General features: G+C 39.8%; 2 protein-coding genes across 3 annotated transcripts in view; both read right to left on the reverse strand.

The window, feature by feature from the left end:
- Positions 1 to 10,659, reverse strand: part of vps39 (VPS39 subunit of HOPS complex) — a 32,317-nt gene extending 21,658 nt beyond the window's left edge. Inside the window, exons 1-10 of one of the 2 annotated variants that reach the window (XM_085766917.1) lie at positions 9,935 to 10,659; positions 9,365 to 9,430; positions 8,820 to 8,884; positions 8,462 to 8,504; positions 8,128 to 8,222; positions 6,712 to 6,810; positions 6,503 to 6,595; positions 5,531 to 5,714; positions 921 to 1,041; positions 51 to 171 (exon numbers count right to left, since the gene is read on the reverse strand). In XM_085766917.1, the coding sequence (XP_085623043.1) occupies positions 51 to 171; positions 921 to 1,041; positions 5,531 to 5,714; positions 6,503 to 6,595; positions 6,712 to 6,810; positions 8,128 to 8,222; positions 8,462 to 8,504; positions 8,820 to 8,884; positions 9,365 to 9,430; positions 9,935 to 10,007 (960 nt within the window). In that variant the 5' untranslated portion in view covers positions 10,008 to 10,659. The remainder of the gene's footprint in view (positions 1 to 50; positions 172 to 920; positions 1,042 to 5,530; positions 5,715 to 6,502; positions 6,596 to 6,711; positions 6,811 to 8,127; positions 8,223 to 8,461; positions 8,505 to 8,819; positions 8,885 to 9,364; positions 9,431 to 9,934) is intronic. The other variant, XM_085766918.1, reaches the window with a different exon arrangement.
- A 2,139-nt stretch (positions 10,660 to 12,798) lies between these two features.
- Positions 12,799 to 23,778, reverse strand: LOC146963351 (Golgi-pH regulating cation channel-like). Its single transcript, XM_085767336.1, has 20 exons — positions 23,620 to 23,778; positions 22,496 to 22,553; positions 22,240 to 22,337; positions 20,039 to 20,155; positions 19,820 to 19,867; positions 19,635 to 19,676; positions 19,408 to 19,534; positions 19,175 to 19,236; positions 18,065 to 18,248; positions 17,555 to 17,654; positions 17,373 to 17,466; positions 16,405 to 16,478; positions 16,158 to 16,264; positions 15,761 to 15,819; positions 15,505 to 15,608; positions 14,794 to 14,870; positions 14,182 to 14,246; positions 14,009 to 14,061; positions 13,179 to 13,209; positions 12,799 to 13,091 (listed from the first exon to the last, which is right to left on the reverse strand). The coding sequence occupies exons 1-20, from the start codon at positions 23,722 to 23,724 to the stop codon at positions 13,050 to 13,052; spliced, it is 1,647 nt and encodes a 548-aa protein (XP_085623462.1). The 5' UTR covers positions 23,725 to 23,778; the 3' UTR covers positions 12,799 to 13,049.
- Between the last annotated feature and the right edge of the window lie 75 nt (positions 23,779 to 23,853).

Genomic DNA, 23,853 nt, shown 5'->3' on the forward strand with positions numbered 1-23,853 from the left:
GGAATTTAATAACAAGGTTTAATAGTGAAGTGAGTGGCTCCGTTGCTCACCGCCAGCTGGAGAGCAAGCTCAAACTGCTTGTCCTGAAGAAGCTGCCGGATCTGGCTGGCTATTGAAACGGGCACCAGGCGCCACACAAAGTGGTTGCTGGCAACATATACAATATTCTGCCTGTGGAAGATAAGAGGAGAAAACAAGATTAGAGAGAACAGGTTGGAACAAAAGTGTTTTTCTTTGCACCGAGGAACTGACATTATCGTCATCATTATCCTGGGATTGATGAAAGCAGCAAGTGATACATGAGACTCTTTTAGGGATCTTATGCATCGTAAACAGAGTGCGAGCATCACAGGAAAAAAAAAAGACCACTATTCATCTTCAAGCCTCCAACTATACAAAACATTGCTGCAATAGCCACTGTTGTTTTTTTTTGTGCCAACACATCAGCTTCTCATTATAATTCACAAAGAGATTCTTTTCACAACAGTATACTTTTCGTGTTTTTATGACAAATTGTCTCGTTATTATTGCGTAACAAAATATTCCATAATATAAGAACCATTTAAAGTTATATCACTAGATATATTTTATCTTGTCATATCACAAACTTTCCCATTTTAACACAATCTGTGTCTCCCTCAACCGAGAGCAAGACACATTTCTCATCATAAAATTATAGGTTGGTAAAAGTCAATATAAAGTGTTATTGTTATTTTTGCAAGTCTTTATTCTACTTATCTAATCTTTTTCTGGATGTGACAGTGCAACAAAGCAAAACACGATGTTAAAGGTTGGACTTCTGTTTGTGCTGCAGCATTGGCTCCTAACCAAGAATTATTCAACAGAAAACCTTACAAAAACTCTAATTTACTAATAAAATAGCAGATCCTGACAGCAGTCAGTCTGTCTGTCTGTCTCACCCTGCTGAGGTGATGAAGCGAGGTCTCTGCAGCTCCACGCTCTGCACCAGCAGCCTCGGCTCAAAGGTCCGGATCTCCACGTAGCGAGGGAGAACAGCGATGATGTACGGAGGCTGGTGCTCTGAGGACACAGAAACAGAGACAGTGTCTTTACATTTTTGTTTAATTCAATAAAATATATGATATAAAGCTACAAAAAACACAAAATAACTTGTTAAATTCATTGGTGGACACACACTGGCTGCTTCACGTGGATCCAAACCTGTTGCATCTACAAAAAAAAGTAGTGGTCTGCAGTACAGTAGCTATACTGTGCAGATTTGGGATGTGAGTGCTATACAGTGGCTTTTCTGCAGAGTTTGATGCTGGGAAACATGAGAGAGGGGAAACTGGTGCCAAGAGTGACACAGCTGGTATGGGTGATTACAGAGAAATCAATGGGTGACAGTGTGTGCTGGCCTTGAGGATTTAAAGAGGAACTATGCAGGATTTGTAGCTTAACAATGATACATTTTGACCTTAATTGAGCAGCTTTGGAGTAATTGTGATGGTGGTTTAATAAATTACATTTTACTTGTTACAAGGGAGAATGGAGGCTCTCTGCCTTCCACCTAGTGTCACTTATTGCGTCTCTTGGCTGAAAAACAACTTTGCAAGATCAGAGCCTCCGACGCGGTGTCCCAGCTCTCGACTCTGCAGCACTGCGACACAAACGCACCCTGTAACCCGTAATCTCTTGTTTATGACAGATTAAACTACACATATATACACGTCAAAAAATCGTACAGTATGTGATATATAACATTATGTACCGCTCTATTGATTGATTTCTCGCCGGCTTCGTTGTAAACAAATGCACATGACCAGGAGGAGGGTTAGCAAAACAGAGGAAAAGGGACCGGACTTAACATAGTTCCCCTTTAATTCAATGTAATATATGATATTAGGCCATAAAAAAACAAAATAACTTATTAAACCTCTTTTTAAAAGAGACTTTTATGAACTGGGGGACACATACCCAGGGGGCAAAGCAAAAAAACAGACACGGAGCGTTGTAAAAGCTTTGACACCAGAAATGATATCTAGGAACTTCAAGGATTAAAACCTGGGTGGACAACCCGGTCAACTAGCTGCTGGAAAGCTACAGGGGGCCAAAACCCCTTTCTGGGGTCATTTTGCTGGCGAAATGATGTAAATGCAAATATTTAGGTACTACAATGGCATAAATAGTCATACAACTATAAAATTTGGCAGAGAGTATCTTGACACATAGAGGGAGGCATGAAAAAAACATTCTGGGGTTTGTTGCAACTCAATTTTAAGATATCACCCACAACATCCCAAAAAAGACCAAAAAAAGTACTGTTCGCCTGACAAATTCTCATGAAAATTATTATTTTTCAGCACTTTATGGAGAATATCTATCCTTAACATGTATATAGAAAAATTCCTTAATTCATAAGCTTCCATTTGAGTCCAAGATAGCCTTTCTATCTCAAAAGCTCCACTTGCTGTGGCCAACGGTCTTCTCTATCTATCTGTTCACTTTGGGGAGACCAGAAATAGAATGGTTTCTGATCAGGCCAGTTAACATGTAGTTTTTCACAATAGGTGTTGCATTGTTTGGAGACAGCCTGTAGCTTTCCAGTAGCTAGTAGAAAGGCTATCTTGGACTCAAATGGAAGCTTATGAATTAAGGAATTTTTCTATATACATGTTAAGGATAGATATTCTCCATAAAGTGCTGAAAAATAATAATTTTCATGAGAATTTGTCAGGCGAACAGTACTTTTTTTGGTCTTTTTTGGGATGTTGAGGGTGATATCTTAAAATTGAGTTGCAACAAACCCCAGAATGTTTTTTTCATGCCTCCCCCTATGTGTCAAGATACTCTCTGCCAAATTTTATAGTTGTATGACTATTTATGCCATTGTAGTACCTAAATATTTGCATTTACATCATTTCGCCAGCAAAATGACCCCAGAAAGGGGTTTTGGCCCCCTGTAGCTTTCCAGCAGCTAGTTGACCGGGTTGTCCACCCAGGTTTTAATCCTTGAAGTTCCTAGATATCATTTCTGGTGTCAAACCTTTTACAACGCTCCGTGTCCGTTTTTCAAAAAACTGGGATTTTGCCCCCTGGGTAACACTGGCTGCTCTTCGTGGATCCAAACCTGTTGTATCTACAAAAAGAAGTAGTGGTCCGCAGTACAGTAGCTATACTGTGCAGATTTGGGATTTGAGTGTGATACAGTGGCTTTTCTGGAGATTTTGATGCTAGGAAACATGAGAGAGGCGAAACTGGTGCCAAGAGTGACGCAGGTGGTTACAGAGAAATCAATGGGTGACAGTGTTTTAACATGTATCAAACAGTGTGTGCTGCCCTCAAGGATTTAAAAGGGATAGAAAATCATTATTTTTACTTTTCAAAACAAGGGGGCTGAGCAGTGAGCTCTGGTTCTTGAGAGTTTTGCTGTCCCTCTGCAACATAAACTGTGTCTTGAAGGCAGGTGCTTCATTTCTGATTAAGGCGTGAGGACCTTCGGGGCTAATGGGGGCAGGAAATCCACCCAGAGACAGCTCTGTAGACAGGCGTCTTCTGTAACCACGACCAGTCAAGACGGGCAGCTAAAAAAGTATTTCAAACTGACCGGCTCTCATCCTCTTGCTGATGCGCGCCCAAAGCCACGATGTCGACTATATCAAAACAAGGAAATTGCAAACTGTATGAATCCTCTGCTTGGAGGCTTCATTTCCCCTTCGTGCTGTTCCTCTCTGCATTTCAATGAGCGTGGGCCGAGGGGTCTCTAAAACAATGAGAGAGCCTCATCTGCATCGCTTCTGTCACAAAGTTCATCAGTAACCCAGACCTGTGGTGTCTTAGTCACGGGATATAAACGCTGATCTAAAACTGTCTTTTCTCCTCTGACATATGGAAAGCAGCAGCACGGCTCAGACAGACTGGAAAGAAAGACTTTACACAAGGGGAAGGAAAGATTACAGGGGAAAAAAAGAAAAAGGCAGATGGCAGCAAAATGACAATGACTGACAGAACAATGCCTGTATTAAGGCCAAACGCTTCACTGGGTGTTTGTTTTAATAATTAATTATCATGTGAACAGACCTGCTCAATTAGTGTGCGAATGTTTTATTGCCGAGTGATTAGTGACAAATGAATAACTGAACAATACGCACAGCTCCAGAGTTTCACTTTCTGTCAAATAACAGCGACCTGAGTTACCCTCAATGACTCAGGCTGAAGGTTGATGGTATATTGTGATTGGCCAGTGAGTCCAGTTCTGACACAGAGGCAGACGGGGGTGGTAAAAAAAAAAAACAAAAAACTTTATGGATTTTTTTGATGGCCCTCCAGCCACATGATGCAGTGGGATTCATGCCGGCGCTCCTGATGGTCAGCCCAAATATAACACAGGGTCAGACAGCTATCAAAGTGTTTGTGAGAGAAAAGAGAGGAAGAGGAAATGAGAGTGGAGGGGCTGAGCCAATCAAAGCTCTGCGCACGGCTCGGCAGTAAAGTAAGATTTTACACATTTTAGATCGTAAAAAAAATATATCCGGCAGTTAATGTTGAAAAGGTGCACGAATGAATAAATGTATAGGACAGACTGAAACCGTCCTGTTACAGTATCAGATACAACGCATATACGTATCATTTCTTTAACTTTCATTGAAATCAAATGGCATCATACAGAAAACTTTCAGCTGCAGTTCAGCAGCTCAATACTATCAGACAGGAACTGAAACGTTTTATATATCTCACCAAAGAGGAAGGAGATAAATCTAGGAGGATGCTCACAGTCACGCTGATGGACTTCTCTCACATTTCTGTGCCAGATAAAATCTAGCATGTGACCTTGAAGAAGGAATTTTACGCCATTCACTAAAACTTAATGTCATAATTATTGCGTCTACAGCAGCTCGTCTTCTGCCCTCCGGTGCCAAAATGCTTCTTTTTTTTTTGCCTCTCTGGACTGGTCCACTGCATTTATACTTGTCTTGCCAGTGCAGATGGGTATTTACCATGAATGAGCTTGTTAATGTTAAGTGGTCGAATTTATAGCCGACAATGTCCTCAGGGAAATAAATAGACGCCTGTCCTTGAGACGCAATAAACTACAACAAAATAGTATCAGTTATTGAAATGCGACAGAGATGTTTATATTCTCTGTCGGCTTTTCTAACAATGAAACCTTCAAACCTTAAAAAAAAACACAAGTAATGTGATGGATTTTGTTTTCTCTGGGAGAAATCGACTGCCTGGAGTGACACGTTTTCACATTTTCTGTGTTATCTGGAAGATGAACTATAAACCACAGAGAGCTGGGGGGAGGATGTTTGGCTCTTGTTTCTCTATATTTGTCTCCTTTTGACTTTGCCGTCAGTGTCGACTGATATTGAACACAAGTTAACTCTAGCGCAGACATCTGGGGTCATTACAAGGATAGAAGCAGCAACTAGGACTAGATAATGAAGTAACTTGTTGTTCATTTGCACAGAAAAGCATTAAAAAGTGACATTTCAGATAATAAATATACATCTAAAACCAAGACCACATCGACCTCAGGGTGTTTGTTCTAGTGTGTTTTTCTTACCCATTGCTATAGGGATGTCTGTCCAGTTCAGGGCGCACTTCTGGGTGCAAACGCCCTCTTCGTTCAGGACCACAGTCAGGTCATCCTGCCCAACAGCCACTTTCCCATCAGCCAGTGGGGCAACCAGAGGCTCCAACTGTTTCCCAGTGGGGAAGAGCTCCTTGATGGAGCCGCGGCCATCCATCTGGTTGACAGGAGAAGATAGCGTGGGTGAGTACAGGAGGAACAGATAACGATACTTCAGTGACATTAACTTTATCTATAAGGTCAGTTTACTTCAGTAAAAACAACATTAAAAAAAAGCTAAGAAGAGGAACAACTTCCAAGCATAAGCTGATAATAATATGAATAAATATAAAGAAAAGGAAAAAGCCAAAAATAAACACAAATCAAGGACATCAAAACAGACAAGAACAGGTTATGTAACAACCTGCTTCTGAAGTGTGTTTTCAGAGGACGTATAAAAAGTGACACTTCTCAAAATCTATGTATGAAACACTTTGCAGACTTGAAAGGCACCTGCAAAATATCTGCAGCTTGCAGCCTCTTCACAGAATCATGAATAAAGGATTCAAGCCAGTTCACGCAGGAGTCACAGCAGAAACACATTTGACAACATCGCCTGTGAACCACTTAACACTCAAGAGAATTTTTCGCAATTTTTGAGAAAAATCCAACACTTGAGAACAAACTCAAGATGAAGGTGAACAGTCAAGAGGTGAACTGTGCTGCAGGTTTGAGTGGTCGCTATGAATGTTTTTATATTTCACTGAAAACATGTCACTACTGGAATCAAATGACTGCCATGAATCCAAACTGAAGACACTACAAACGTTTTGTAGTGTGCAAGCCGGGATGAGTGTTTGAAATGCAAGAGACAGATTATGGTTTGAGGCTCATTTTAAATTACAGGTCCCAACGGATAAATAAAGCTGAATGTGTAAAGCTTATTGTTAGTCCCGTAGCACATACCCGAATAAGGTAATAGTCTCGTTTGAAACCAACACATATGGAGTTTTCACACCAAGCCATGGACTTTGGAATATCTGGTGCACCGAAGTCGCCCTGACAGACACAAAGGGAAATATTAAGATTTATAAATATGTCAAAAGATTTTTTGGGGGGGAGACATCTGGATCACACTGCAGTGAATAAGCCTTAAATATATTTTATTATTATACCTGCAGCTCATGGAACTCCCGATCCTTCCAGTAATACAGCTGGAGTTTCTTTTTTACTGCGACACACATTCTCAACCTTTCCTCTCCTGAGCTGGTTTGCTGAGGGAGGTGGGGAAAAGGAAAAAAAAAGAAGAGACAAAATAATATACAATACATGACTCAAAATCAGGGAAAATGTGAGCACAACATGGAAATATGGTCACGAAAAGGAAAAGAATATCATTGTTATGACTGTCTTTGGGATGCAACAACTGTGCCGTGTGATTCTTTGGTATCAAACCAGCCTTTTGCCTGTTTTAGTCCATTTACTGCAAATTACAGCAGAGGTTAAAACATCCTGTGTATACTAATAATAATATACATCTAAATGATCCTTCCTGTCTTCAAGGAAGCAATTGTGGACACAGCAAATAGACTGATGCTTGCTTGAGCCTCTTATTAATGGGCATCATGTTGCTGTTCATTTAAAGAAGCCGTCACAAGGGAATGATCTCAGAACAACTGTTGGTATAGTGTGTGTGTGTGCTGTATGTGCTGGTGGGAAGCAGCAGCATGTTAGATCCGAGTATCCCTGCCAGCGTGGACAGGATGAAGGAGGATCTGTGTATGGGATTTTAAACACACTTATGCCTGAGCCTCCTATTTAAGTCTATGAATGTACGCCCTACTGAGGAAGCACTGAGACATAAAACTGGTTATTAATCCCACACATGGGGAATTTGGTTGTTACAGTAGCATTTGTAACATACAAGGTAAAAAAGTAGAAGATAGAGATAGAAAAACAATGTAAGACAGATATATAGTTATGTACCAAAAATGTTTCAGGAATATATACAGTTATTTACAAGAATAGAATAATATTATATACACAGTGTTGGTAGTTGTAAGGCATAAGTTTTTAGTCTTTTAATTATCAACCTTACGCCTTTAGGTCTTTATTTGTTTCTAACAGTAGTGAAATTTGGTGGTGGCCTACAACACAAGAATCACTTTTTCAAAAGGCTGACAGACGACTGTCTGGTGAGAACCAGGGAATTGTTAGTAATAGGAGTAGTCTAAGAATTAAAAACACTGGTTTAAGCCTAATAATAGCCTAAAAATAATCAAACTGAACAAACTAGTTAACTTAAAGCTTCTAGTCTTAAAGTTGCTTACTATAAAGGTACTGATCTGTTTTCTCCTTTTTACTCATCCACTAACTGTGTGGGTGCTCTGTTGTGTGGAGTTTGTTCTCACTTGAAAGACTTTGCATGGGAAACGATACAAATGCAGTATGATAGTGGTAGTGGTGATAGTGGTAGTGATAGTGATACTTTGTTGTCTTGGAGAGGCCTAAGACAAATTTCCACTACGGTGGACAATAAAGTCTTTCTATTCTATTCTATTGTACTTTTCTGTAAATCTCCTGTAACTGACCTGCAGGTCACAGGCGAAGAGTGAGGCTCCTTTGGCTTTGGACACGACAGTGATCTGCTGGAAGGTCAGGAGGTCGTGGACGTGGATGTTGTTCTCTGCAGGAAACGAAGAGATTTTTTTTGTGATGATAATGTAATGTTAAACTGTGTGTGAACAGATGAACTGATTTTAGCTTCAAGGCAGCAAAGATTTAACAACAAACAGACACAGACTATTGACAGAGTGTGATCTTTGAACTCAAGATCCCAAACAGGTCTTTTCAAAAGTCAAGAATAAAATTTTACAGTGGAATCACAGTTTAATACATGAAAGTGTGGTTGTGAGATAAACATACCCAGAAGGCTGACAAGGATTTTGTACTGAGAGACAACATAAAGCTGTGGGAAGAATAAAAAACACAGTTAAAGGAGATTCAAAGGAAGTATTTTTGTCATAGATTTACAAAACCAGACTATTCACACTGACGGTTGACCACACCGACAATCTTTTGTAATCTTGAGGTGTGTGAGAATCCCAGAATAATTGCAAGAGTGGGAGTTGGCCTTTGACAAGAGACAAACTGAGGTGAATGGAGAGAGGTGTTGTGTTGAGGCCTGTGTTTACAATCAGACAGTTTGTACTAAAACTTGTGGATTTCCCTCAAATGTTTCTCCCTCACATGGGTTTCTGTCTATGGCTGTCATCTCATCTACCTGCTGAATCTTCTTTGAGAAGTTCTTGTTGGATTTTTCCAGTGTCACCTCGAACCGGTTGCTCCCTGTGAAGAAAAGAGACATAAGTCATCATCACCATTGTTATATATAGATGTAAGCACACCATATATATAGTTTATAAACATGTTTACATGTATTTACTGTATATAACCACCCACCTCATGTATACCCATTACATTCATACATCACTACTTATTACAATATAATTCACACAAACAGCTTGACTTGTATATAGACACTCCACTTTGTTCTTCATATTAACCTATATATAATTTTACAGCCATATGCAACAGTTATATGTTTACATTGTCTATTTATCTTGCTTCAGTCTTGTTTTTTAGTTGTATTTCCCGTTATGTCCAAATTTGAATAAAGTTGAATAAAGCAGAATCAAATTCCTTGTGTATGTAAACCTACATGTGAAATAAAACTGATTTTTGTTTATGAGAATAACCCAGTAAGTTGAGACGGTCTGCAAATACACAGCAGCACAGATCCCATTGATTTTCTGATCTTCTTTATACCTGCATCTTTCTTTATCCGGTAGAGAAGGAGATGTCCTGGTTTTGTCCCAACAAGCAGCCAGTCCTCTGTGGAGACAGAAACTCAAAGTCAATGACAGTTCAAAAGCGGAGACCAGCAGTCACTTCAGACCTATTACAATCATCAAACAAAAGCTTGTGCAGTTGGAGCTGGAAGGAAAACCATTCATGTCAGTGGTGAGACAGACAATCACAGACAAAGTGGGACACCTGACACTGCAGTTCAATAAACGCCCAGAGAGATGAGTTCAATGTCAAGGGTTATAAAAGATTCAATACTGTCGATTGGAATTTGTTTCAATGGCAATAAACATTCACTCTCATCACAGATAAAACATTACAGGATAAACATGAAACATGAAGCACCTGTGTTGGTGTTAACAGCAGTCCACATATAAAGTGCATAGTGCATGTTCAAAAAGTGTAACATAACAAATAGTAAAAATAGACACAATAATAAGTACTGTACTTAAAATAGTGTTTGGCAGCCCTTTGATTAGCTGGGTTGGGTTAGGAGGGGGTGGAGGGGCTGTAACGATGTCAACAACTCACCCCAGGCCGCAAGGCAGTCGATCTGGAGTGGAAGCTTTTCCAAGATAGGCACTGGTTCATAGGCGTCATGCATCTTGAAGGCGATATATTGCTGATTTTCAATTACAGCTACCTGCTCTGATCTGACGGATCATCAATCCTACACACACACAGACGGAGTTGACGCCTGTCGGTCGGTCGGACAGCAGCTGACTGGCTGACCACGGGCTGATGACTCTTCTAGTTAGGGTGGTACGTCGCCCGTATGTGTCGCCATTAACCGACGGAGCTGTTGGAAATGTGATCGATAAAAAAACAAAACAAAACAATGCCAATGCGGTAATGAAATATAGTTTGTCTCTTTCTCTCTGTCTCTGTCTCCGACCAAAACAACAGCTGATCTGGTCGTTAGCCTGCTAGCTCTGAAGTTAGCACGTTAGCAACGGCTGCTAACCCAAAACATTGTTCCCCTCTCACTCCATGTCGACTGGAAGAAAAAAAAAAGAAAAGCTGAACAAAGACAGTCAGTTAGTTAAACTAACGTAACGCTGTGTAACTAAACTCGGTTGATAATTATAAAAACGTGACGGCCGTAGTAGCACTTTAGTTCGTTGACGTTAACCAAACCAGGTTAGTTAGCTTGTTGCTACTTCCCCTGTTGTTATAACGACGGCTGCGCGAGGGAAGAAGGGAACGGGGTTTGACAGGCACGTGACTGAAGTCAGCGCACTCACGAGGAACGCGTTAAAGGTGCAGTGATGTGTTTGTGGTCGTAATCTCGCAGCTGTCGGCGATGTGGGGTTCTCGCGAGATTTATTTATATATATATATATATATATTTACATTATGTTCATACAGCTTTCATGGAAAATACAAAATACAAAATTGAAATAAATAACTGAGCACAAATACTAAAACTAAAAACTGTAGACATAAAAAGAAAGGGGGAAATACTTCTTCTTCTTGAAATAAGTTGAAATAAAATAAATGCCTAAAGGCAAAAAGAAAACAACAAACCAAAACATAAAATCCCGGGACCCATGGTATAATAATGAGTTCATAATATGAATAAGCCAACAGAAAACAATACAAAGTTTAAGGTAGGTGCCCCACTAGTTGTTCCAGTCTGTGGGCATTGATGTCAAAGGCCCTGTCTACCTTTGTCACTGGCATATTGGGTACAGAGGACCTCAGGTTATATAAATAAGACCAGCACATTTATTTAAAAAAAATACTTACTTTAATTCTCAATTAGTTTCCTTTTTTTTTTTTTTTTTTTACATCATCCCTAAAAGTTCTACAAAAACTCATACATACAACATACACACAAAAACAGATATCTTAACCATGTTTCAGTATAAATTTTATTTGCAAGACAAACGCAAAAAGCCATATAGTATCATCAGCTTCACATTACATTGCAGACTCACATCCAGAAATTGGGCTTTATAGTGTCTCTCTGAAATAAAATATCCCCAACAAGACTTGGACAATATATATACGACGTATATATAAAAGAAATCCCATAAATTAAGGAATTTAGGATATCTACACATATTGCAGTAGATTGCACAGGGACGGGATAAACTTCTGCCATTTATGGCAGAATATGATGTTGTAGTGGGAACGTGAGAGGCTCAAAGGAATCTCTACTTGTAGTGACATGAAAGATATGAATTTTAAAGGACATGTCATGAAAAATATGAATTTTTCATGTACAGTAATCTTTAAAAACTACCCTGATCTACTGAATCTTGGTGAAGACCTTAATAATAGTGGCCTACAAGGGAGAAAATATTACATATATACTCAGTCACATGTATATTTTAGAGAGTTTAGGCCAACAAGCTATAAAATTTTACCTTTTATAGAGATTAAAATAAATAAAATGAACCTTAATTTCAGACTTGTGGCTACAGGTTTGGAAAACATTTATAAGAGTCTCACACATTTTCCCCAGCTGATACTGTGCGGCCTTTCACGTGTCGGTAAAAGCTTGAAAATATCATATTATGACTTGTTTTGACTGTTCTGTGTAAAGACAACATCTCAGAGAAGTGACCGGGTCTAACACAGGGTCGTTACATTCTCCCAGTCCAGACGACAGTGATCCAGTCAACAGCCCAAAACACGAAAGCAGCACGTTGTCCCCCTGACAACTGGGACACACGCTTCAAGTGTCAATAACCACTGACGCAGCTGTGTACATGTACGATAACAGTGACGAATAAACTCAATTTCTGTGTTCAAGATTACTCAGTTAGCCAGAAAACTAAGTGTTAGCTGAAGAGGAAATGAGCTCAGGAAACGTTCAATAGTTTGGTAAAAGCATAAAAAAGTTATCTAATCACACCATTCAGTTTCCTGCTCACTTCAATATTAAATATACGTCGTGATTTGACCTATTAACTATGTAACATACTGTAGTGAAACACAAACTGAAAACAGCACGTCTCTCACGTCTCAAGTGTCAGACGCTGTGTTGGCAAAAAACAAAAACAAAAAAAACTTCTCACTTTGCACAATAACTTGGTGTTTTCAGTCAGTATCTGATATCATGACTGTGACAATCACTAGAAATCCTAATTTATACCTGAACAGATCAAAAATCTAATCAGTGCTCACATTCCTACAAGTTTCACACTTTGGTTTTTTGTAATTTCCTAAATGTTTTCAGTGCTTAAAAAAACCACATGATTTATTAAATACTTAAATATTAATCTAAAACCACAAGGCAGGATTTTGATATTCAATTTTATATAAAGGGCCTTTAGTGAAATGTTCAGTTTTCTGCATTTTGAGTTTGTGACTGTGGAGAAACATTTTTTTTAAACTAATAAAATATTTATCTTAATGCTAAATGCTCTGCCAGCCTGGACGTCAATAATAACAACAACAAATACAACAGCCAACCCATCCAACCCCAGGCTGCACAATGCCACCTTAAGTGGTCATGCCTCCTTGAGCTCATTAAGGTATTACAGAATTATTTATGAAATGAAATTAAATAGTTAAAGTGTCAGGAGAGAGAACAGTTGGCTTTGCCCACATTTTTTTGGTAATCACATCACTCAGAACGCATTCATTGCTGCCTCAGTGATATTGCTTTCTTTTCTTATATTCTCATATTGAATTTCTACTCCATTTTGGATCGCTCCATCTTGGTTTTCAGGATTTCCTGTATATAAATAAAAAAGGAATACGGATTAATGCACTTACAGTGATATAGAATGACAGTAACAGAAAAAGTAAAACGAGACTTTACCTCTTCTTCATCTAACATTACTGGGAGTGCTCTGTAAATGGAGAAGAGGAATCAATTAGTCAATTAAAATTTATTTCTATAGCACTTTTTCATACAGTTAAAATGCAACACAAAGTGCTTTCCATAAAAAACAAAAACAATGCCCCACCCCCAACATCCACAATCAGCATTAAAGTAAACATGGAATAATTAAATGCAGGGACTGAACTGAACTGAGGAAACAATATCTTAACGCTGAGAAGTTATGGGGAAACACTGGAGGTCTTTCATAAGAGGTGTAAACGAGAATTAATAGAGCTGGGACAAATAAAGGTAAAACCATAAATATAAGAAAGGGTACAAGAGTGGACAGGACAAAATAAATAAAAGGAGTAAAAGGAGTGGGAGAAATACATACGTACATAACTAAATCAAATAAAAACATGCTAAAACATAGAATGACAATGATAAGATCACTAAACTAATAAGACAATAAATAAGTAATAATAAAACACTGAGTAAGCAAAATAATAAAACAGTGTAACTAATCTTAATAATAATTAAAATATATATTTTTTAAAGGGAAATTCATGAATTGCATCTTTCTAGTCTTAAATGAGGTGCCGTGAGCGACACTGATACCTTTACATAAGCTGCGACGATGTGACATATTAAAAAGGATTACACCTTTAATCCAGCAACTTACTCTCACAAATTCCAGGCGAGGTAATACTGTATGTTTTAAGTGCAACACTGAGGCACTCTGAGGACATTATGGGATGTTTCTTCTGAGCCGCGGCTTTGACCTCACAGAGAGATTCGGTGTCTCAAATTCAAATTTTACTACTTACACATCGGCAACAGTTGTAGGAATGTTCTCCTCGACCCACTTTAGGTCTTCATCCTGGAAAAAAGAAGAAAAAAAAAAAGAAAACAGAGGAAAAAAAGAAGAAGAAATGATTAAATTCGATATGGAAACACAATAAAGAGATAAAAGAGAAAGGGACGACAGCAGTTGACGCACTTCTTTACTCAAGAGTTTCTGGGAGCCATTAGCGTCGGGCTTTGAACCTCTCATCTTCATTCCCTCTGAAAAAGCCCAAAAAACAAAAAGAGCCAGTTGAGATCACACAAAAGCCCCTTGTTCCATGACATGATTATAACATAACCAGGTTACTACATTTACTTTTTTTATACTATTATATGATCATAAGATGAACGTCATCTCCAAACGAGTGTGTTCTCCACATGTCGGATGTCATGATGAACAGATTTAGCCTCGGTAGCGACGTCCTCGGAGGATCTGAGGGAAGCTGTGAGCCGGCCCAGATTATTTACAGATGAGTGCATTTGGTTAAATATGGAGCAATTAGGACGACATCGGAAAAGAGCGGGAGTGTGAAGTGTTTCCAGATTTAGTGCTGACGTGACAAACACGTGGAAAAACCGTCTCTGCAGCTCTTACGGCTCTGGATTCTGCACTTAGATACGACATGATGCAGCTAAAACTTTATTTATACATTAGCTCTCTGGTTGTCAGGGCGTCTGAGTCTATTTATATCTGCTGCAGGTGTCCTAAATAATAAGAAACTAATAATATATGATGATATATAATAACAGGACTGATATGTTGTACCAAAAGCTTCATTCAACATGGGTTCCTTGGCCTCCTCCTCGTCGTCATCCTCATCAATCAGAGGGGAATGGGAGAACCTAAAAAAAAGGAAAGAGAGAACAGAAGAGGAGATTAATAAAGTATCTTTAACTTTAACTTTAACGTTAACCTTATATCTGAGCAATCAGACATCTTGTTTTTACCATCTCAGAAATATCGCAATCCATTTTAAATTCTAGAGATGCTGAAACCATTATACTGTTTATACTTTTACATCCTCACGCCTTGATTATTATATTATATGTATTTAAGTGATATTATGTCTGGATTATAAACGGTACATTCGTGTTTTGTCCTTTTGTATGTTGTCATTATCTTGAGGCTGATGTATTTTCATTAAGAAAAAAAAAAGCCTTGAATCGATTACACAACTAGCTCTACTTGGGAGTCTCTACTTAAAACACATTTCTTTCATTCAGCATTTCCTGATTTTATGTTGTTTCCCACTGTTTCCCCCTGTTTGTTTCTATATAGCCCTGCTAGTTTTATTGTCATTTTAATGTTTCATTTTATCCCCCGTGATTTTATTTCTTGTTTTAACTGTTATCCTAATTTTTCTCTGTTAAGCACTTTTGTTTGATAAGTGCTCTATAAATAAGGTTTATTACGGTATTATTATCATTATTATTTAGGCCTCCATGGTCGACCACAGCTGCAGGTTTGACCTCTGACCTCTGGTTGTTGGCGGAGGGCCGCAGCAGCACCATGATGACCAGCAGGATGGTGGAGAAGAGGAGACGCCAGAAGGCATCGTCTACCCACAAGTCCCGCCAACCCTGAGCAAAAGACAAAAATAGAATAAGAGAGAGAGAAGACAGACAGACAGAGAGATGGGTTTTTATCAAATTCGCCTTTCATCTCTGTGTAAACAAGATACAGACGCAGCAACGCAACATGACAATCAGTCAGGAACAGAAACAGAACTGACCGTCTGGCAGTCGACCAGCTTGAAGGCTTTGGTGGTCCAGATGATGAAGATGATGGAGGCTGTGGAAACAGAGTCGGCTCATAAACAATATGCAAATGCTTGGAAACAGCAGCACACGACACCTCCCACCAGTGAAACCAGAAATAGAAACGGAACAAAAGGTTACCTCAGTGAGACTGTTGACAAAAACATGAATACATTTACACATATTTTTAATTCAAGACAGACCTATTTAAAAACAGCACAGGGCCGATGCGTTCAAGGATTTTTTTTGGAAAACACACGCCTGTATTCAGTCTTTTAACTAAATCTCTGCTTAACTCAACAAAAGCACACATTTCCCACATCTTCTTCTTCTTTTCTCCCCCTTAAAGCTGCTGTAGCCACAGATACTCACCTACAACAGAGAAGATGAGGGTGTTGGTGAAGTGCTGATAGAGGGACAGCTTCACCACGTTCCTGCGCAGCTTCAACAGACGAGTGGTTTGAGACAAACTGATGAAAATGTAAATGCAAATTAAGGAGAATGTGCCGTAGAGTATATACGGATACAGTACACATTGGAATAAGCATAATTAAAAATAACTTATGCATGCAAAAGCTTCTAAATAAATGCAAACGAGTGGCTGCTTTGAGTGAAGGATATCCACCACATGACGCAGGAGTCGATGAGGGAGAGGCTGAGATTAGCAACCAGGGCGACCGTACCGTAGAAACCCTGCAGGAAGAAGACAAGAGAGAGGGAGATGAATGACTTAATCACACACAGAAAAGTTATGAGGTGTTTTGTTTTATGTGAGGAGATTCAGACAGATCCACATCCACCCGCCGTCCTCCATCATCCCTCCATCGCTCTTTCTGTCTCTTATCTCATGTTTGTTTAGTACAACTCTGTGTTTTCGTGACTCTTTGAGCTCGCTGCAGTTGAAAATATCACTCTCAGATCAAATTTGTCATTCCCTATTATCATGGCCTGTCGTCTGCCTCCCGGAGACCCAATCCCTACGTAACCTTTTCTCCCCACCACCACCACCACCACCCCTCTCTCGCTCTCTCTCTTTCGTCTGCTCTGCTCAAATCAAACTTATTTATACAGAGTGCCTTGAATGCAACATCTCTGTTTAAAAAAAAGAAAGAAACTACTATCCGCTTCAATCAGCCTGTAGACGCAGCAGCAGATCATGCTCCATCTGCACTGGTTAAAATCCACAGGGTTCATTATATTTGTCTGTAATAAATTCATCTGTTGCCATGGGAGATTAATGTGTTCTGGTGAAAATGTTTTCCTGAGAAGCAACAAGAGACTGAGCCTCATCTATCTATGTTTTGCAGGTGACACACTATCCCAAAACATTGTGCGTTTCTCTTGCTGCTCTGCTCCTCTGTCGCATTTCTGACAGTGTAGCTGATAAACTGGTGTTTGTGGGTTATTATTATTAAAGCTATCAGTCTGTCAGTGTGGAGTAAAATGTCAGGAGTATAACTTTAATGACATGCATTTGTATGACATTATGGATGGATATGAGTTAAAAGCATCTGTGTGTCACTATTAGATGTCTGGATTGTCACTGTGTCAAAACAAATATTGAGGATAAAGGCTGTTGACACTTACACCCGTCACTCTCAGCACACCCTCCACAGAGGAGAAGAGCAGGTAGAGGAGCCCGACAGCCGCCAGCCGGTGCACAGTGGTACCCAACCTGGGCCTGGAAGACACCGTTCACTTTTACTAACACAAGTGTATAAAGTATCAGCAGGACTAAAAAGATGTGTGTGTATGTTTTTTAAACTTACTTGACGATGCCGTAGCCGAGACTGACGATGAGGACCAGGATCCGGGCTAAGGATCTTTTGAGCGCGGAGAGCAGCTCAGCGAAAATCACAGCACCTTGAACTGTGAGAATAATGATCATACAACAGATAAAGTTAAAGCAGAAGTAAGCGATCCGGTCGTTTTGGCTAGCTTCTTGTCAGCCGATGGAGTTAGCAGTCCCCGCCCTCGTCCCTACGTCACCACATTCACGCGCATCCCTTGGCTGCACACACAGAGAGGACCGCCCCTTTATGCCGTTCTCTCTCCTCATTGGATAAAGGTTGTAGGATACAAGGAAAGTTTTCTCCTCTGCTTACAGCAGAGCAGAGTGACTGACAGACCCGTGTTTCAGACCAAACACTTTATATAAGTGATTGCCGTCAGAAGATATAACTATTTAAGACTTATATTAACACAAATGTTCCGCTTACTTCTGCTTTAATAAGCAGAAATAAACAAAACAAATGAGAAACGTCTATAAATCCACCCACCGTAGTCTCCTTTGTAGCGGATGCTCTGGTACTCTGAGTAAAACACGGCTTTCTCCAGCATGCCCAGGATGATGACGGCGCCGATCCAGAACTGGATCCGCAGCAGATCCCTCCAGTAGCAGGCGCACCAGAAGAGCCAGAGGGCGCCGAACAGCACGTACACGATGCACATGACCATGAAGAACTGTGACGGGCAGAGGAAAGAGAAGAGAAGAGGTCAGCTCTGTGTTCGGCTTTCACTTCTGAGAACCAACACTGATATTTTCCTCTTAAAGGGATAGTTCAACATCTTGGCAAATTGGCCCATTGCCATAATCCCTATAGTCATAGCAGTAGGTTTGTTACCTCTAATTGTCGGTGCAAGATATTTTTAGAACGGTGGAGCATGGCCGCGAGCTACGGAGGCTAATGGGATTTCTTGGTTTCCCCCATCAAACTAATCAAATACACAATCCAACAACTCCAAAACGCTCTAGTGGACAAGTTGTGACCTGCACATTCACCACACTATGAGATAATAACAAAATGTTACCAGACAGAGTTGATTTAGAGGCAAATTCGTGCAAAACCGCTGATGTGCGTTGCCTTCAGGGACAGTTTTTCAGCAAGCAGTCTCTGCATTTACCTCTAAAACAACTCTGTCTGGTAACGTTCTGTTATTATCTCATAGCGTGGTGAATGTGCAGGTCACAACTTGTCCACCAGAGCGTTTTGTAGTTGTTGGATTGTGTATTTGATGAGTTTGATGAGGGAAACCAAGAAATCCCATTAGCCTCCGGAGCGTAGCTCTGAGCAGCTAGCGGCTCTGCTCCGCCGTTCTAAAAATAGCTTGCACCAACAATTAAAGGTAACAAACCTACTGCTATGACTATAGGGATTATGGCAATGGAACAATTTGCCAAAATGTTGAACTATCCCTTTAAGGCTGTGAAACTTTGACTGATCTCAACCCAAAGTCTAATGTACTTGTTTCTGAAGCCTTTATGCTCATGTCACTAGTTGTATGTATAAAAACAGCAGTATGCAAAACTATAATAATGTGGCCAAATAGCAGCAGTCAAACTATTTCTGTTTCAGATTTAATGCCGACACATTTCTAACCATACATACCATCATGTGAGGCCAGTCAGCAGGAGAGGAGTAGTCATGTGGTCCCTTCATCTCAACTTTCACTGGGGAAAGAAAACATTAAATAAATCACCTCTGCTGACACTTGTTAAAAAATCCTCAGTGGTTAGATTTTCTATTCATTATTCATTTATTTAACCATTTTCCTATGTGAGTAAATACCAAAGACCTTGAAGCTGCTTGATGTAAAATAAATGAATGATGCTGCTTCTCACTCGTAAAAGCAAAGTTGAGCTGCTCCGGTCCAAAGTCTTCATCTTCAAGTCCTCGAAACAGAGGCTGCACTTTGACGATGAACAGATAGGGACTGTCCTCCCAGGCTTTGGCCACTGCACTGATATCCTGCAAAAAAATGAATACCGGTAAATAAAAGTTTAACCTCCATTGGACACCACACAGTTGAGAAGTGACAGTGTTTTCAATGAATAACTCCACATCTTACCGGCTTGTCGGGCCAATAAAGGCTCTGATTCGATGGCTCACTCTGAAAACAACAAGCAGGAAATAGCACTAACATGAACAGACAGCACAGACTGATGATTTGACACTGTAAAATAAAGTAAATATAGATTCACACATGCAAAAAATTATTTTGTAAACTATTCATCAGCTTATTCAATGACTCACCTTTGGGCTGGTGAGAGGCTGATACGGGCTGAAGTCAGAATAATACACCTGCAGAGAGGAGAAGGAACATGTACATATAGGTTTAAAATGTATGCAGTAAAATAATTGAAATGTTTTTCAATGTGCCTTAAAAATACAGGTATTTCATTAATATGTTTATGAAGATAACATTAGAAAACTGCTGCACACTGCTGTGTTTCTGTTGTGTCCATATCAAACCTTTGGTAAGAAGAGCGAGGAGCAGTTTTCAAAGTAAATGTATCCCTGACTGTAGAAGCCGCTCCAGCCGTCCTTCAGCATGTGGTCCATACCAAACATGTTCTTTGCTTTGCTGTCCTGCAGAAAAAAAGGCAGGAAAATTATTTAAACTTTGTTAAACAAGTTAATTCTCAAAGTTATAATGATTTTCGTGTACATCATATACAGGTGCATCTCAATAAATTAGGATATGTCCACTGGAAAAGTCCATTTCCAGTAGTTCAAGTCAAAAAGCCCAAACCAAGTATTGAGTGCATATAGATGGACATACTTTTCAGAAGGCCAACATTTCCATATTAAAAATGCTTTTTTAAATTGGTCTTTAGTAGTATTAAAATTCTTTGAGATACTGAATTAAATGTGAGCCATAATCATTACAATTAAAATAAATTAAATAAATAAAGATGTTTCATTCTGTGTGTAATGGATCTATATAATGTATTAGTTTCACTTTTTGAATTGAATTACTGACATAACTAACTAATTTCTAATTTATTTAGATGCACCTGTATATAAATGCAAAGAAACACAGTTTTGCTTCATTTTGAATAGAGAATTCATACTGAATATTAAAAAATCGCATATGGAAGCAGTTTGAAAAAAGAAATTCATTTTACTGACATAAAATCTTTGCTGCTGTGAGTGAAAGCTGCATTCAACAAGTACGTCGTGACGTGAGCATGAAGCTGCAAACGACTGCATGTGTGGAGCAGCAATGAAATCAAGAGATAAACATGGAGAATAAAGAGTGCTTGAAAATAACACTTTCAGCCTTTCAAACACGGAAACCCGCGGAAAGAAGAGAAAACAATAAGACATGAGTGAATTTATCTATAATAAACACAGCTGATGAGCATGTGACGGGGAAGAAAAGAAACAAACACTTCAACAAAACAGCGCTGGTGGTGATAAAAACAGTGAAATAAACAGAGAGGGAGCAGTAGCATAACTCCCAGTGTCACATGTGGATCACTTTGCTGCAGATTTATGGTAAAAGCTGCACATCTGGGCCACACATTAACTTGTCAGTGGCCACGAGCAGATGTTTGAATGATAAGGCAAAATACTTGGCTCTGGCTAAAACATTTTAAACTCTGTTGCTATGTGTACATATATTTTTTGTTTTGTTTTGTTTTGCTTTGCTCAGGACTTCCTCATTGTCTTCCTGACATCTGCCAGACAGCGAGGAACAAAGGAGAAAACAACGTCAGCTGCTCTCATCTCATCTCGCAGCGTCACCTGCTTCAGAGGAGCGTTTTGAGGCTGAAAGGAGCCGACACTGACATTTCAAAAACAAGTCTGAATGAGTAAATAAATCAATAAAAAAAACTCTGATGGGGCCACAGGTGACCTGGATACGCCCTCGCTTTCCTGACCCGCTGCTTCGAGGCCGACAGTGACAAGGTGAAGCTCGTCAAAGTCAAAGCAGCAGCTGAGTTTGAGTCTGAGAGACGGACGCTTCTGGACAAAGAGCCGACAACGGCACGAAGACGGAGGTCATGGAGGAAAAAATAAATAAAGTTGAGAAGCGACAGAGCAGCTGCTCTGACTGACTGACTGACAGGCTGCTGATGCTAAAAACACAGTGAAGAGGTGAAAACACTGACGTTTTCAAGAGCAAAAAATGTGCTTGAATGTTTGAAGATGTAAATGAATTTGACTTTTCTGCAGAAAAAAAAATGAATCAAATTTCAATATGAGAGACCAACTATTAAAATGAACAATTTGCATTCTTTGGGGGGGCTTTTTCTGTAGGGGGATCGCAGAGGTTCCTCCTTATCATTCACAATGGGTGAACGAGCTTAATCATTATGCGCCATTGGAGATAAAGTATGATGTAAGAGGTAAACACAACAGAGTTATATGAAAACATGGCACTGACCTCGGCTGACTTTTTAGAAATATAACATTTATTCTGCATTTTTCCTTTAATTTCGCTATTTTGTAAAACTCAAATATCTCCTATGATCTCTAATTAAAAAAAAAAAAAGCATGTTAATTAAATTTAGCAGCATGTGCGTTATGTTCAAGTGTGTGTTATGTGTTATGTGTGTGTAACGCTGCTGAAACTCAGAGTCTGATATCAACCAACAGTTATCTCCATGTGATATTTACATTCAGGGCTTAAAAACAAACAAAGTTAGTCAAAAGTCAACACTCACTGGTGTGTTGAAGACCTCGTTGTAGCAAACAGAGGAGCGCAGGTACCAGCTGATGTTGAACGCCAGGTTCCTCTCACATGACGCTGGGTCACCCTGGACTGGAGAGAGAAAGAATTACCTCCATTCAACAAATCATGATGCAACACTGCATCTTGGTCTGTGTTTTGCGCCCCCATTGACCGTGTTATTATGGATCTTACGTGGGCAAAATTTAAAAAGTAAATAAATAATGGAGTCGTCATGCTGCTTAGCTTACACTTCATGAAGATGGTGGTGTTGGCGTACAGTGTTTTCCGAAACACGGCATCTTGTGTCTGAAAATACAAAGAGACGATTCAGTTGTAATTCAGCTGCTGCTCAGGCTCCTTTTCAAACATTTCTATCTCACAGTGATGACATTTTATAACGTTAGAGCTACCTTTTTTAAATAGCCAATTAGTCCAAACTGCAGTTTAAACAATTATTAAATATATTTCTAACCTTATTTTAACAAAAAAGCTGATGTCAAGCTTTAATTAACTGTATTTCTTGTTACAAAAGCAACCTGTGACGCTTAAAATGACAGATTAAATCCACTAATGGACCCAGAAAACACATTCAATACACATACTGTTAGAGAGATGTGACCATGCAACGTGCAAACTAGAAGTGCACACAAGACACAATGAATGCATAATGAATAAGTTTAACTGGTGGCTTCTGACTGAATAATGATGCAATGAACAAAAACACAGCTGCTGGCCATTATGTGTTTCCTACATACAGGATCAATTACCCTTCTATTACACTGTATTGCCCCTATATACAAACACATGCAGAGGCTAAGCACATTTGGAAACACTTGTGATGCATCTCTGAAGATTTACAGCCCTGACCTCAGTCACATGACTCAGACTAGGCTGAGCTGTACTTTCATTTTCCACATCAAACTGAGCAGTTAATTGTTCTTTATTTTATATATCCTGATTAATTAATTGTTCCTTTACTGTCACAGAGATCACAGACTGTGAATAAACATGGTCCAGATGAACTCTATGAGCCAATAACCGGTCCAATCTTCTCTTATCTTACATCAGACTGAGGAGGAAGGAAACGCTTCTTTTAATTGCAGACCTGTAAATAACATCGCGCTGCAGCTGTATAATAAAATCCAGCACTAGATTAGTTTTGCATGTTGATACTGTCACAAGGTTTTCTGGGTCCGACAGGTAGCATCCAGCAGGGCTGCAGATCAGATCAGAGGGGCTAAAGCAGCAGTAGCCTACCCCGGCTAACAGCTACTGCCATGGTAGATTTAGCACGACACACACATACACACACAAACACACACAAGGTGCAAGAACCGGAACAAACAGCGCGTGTTGGAGGTGCGACACTGACCGAGTTGATGACGCTCCAGACGGAGACCTCCGCCGCCCTGCCGAGCTGCGAAACTAACGCAAAGAGCAGCAGACATGATGACGGACGTGCATCTGGCATCTTCATTTGTGCATCTACTCCAGGTCACATCAGCTGCTGCCGTATCCGCCTCCAGTTCCGGGGCCGGGGCTGCCGCTGCCTCTCCGGGTGTAGTTCCCCGCTGCGGCCGCTAGAGGGCGGAGCTCCGGCGTGGCA

This window comes from Trachurus japonicus, chromosome 22 (assembly GCF_045865225.1).
Source record: "Trachurus japonicus isolate A0001 chromosome 22, Traja_1.0".
Lineage (NCBI taxonomy): Eukaryota > Metazoa > Chordata > Actinopteri > Carangiformes > Carangidae > Trachurus > Trachurus japonicus.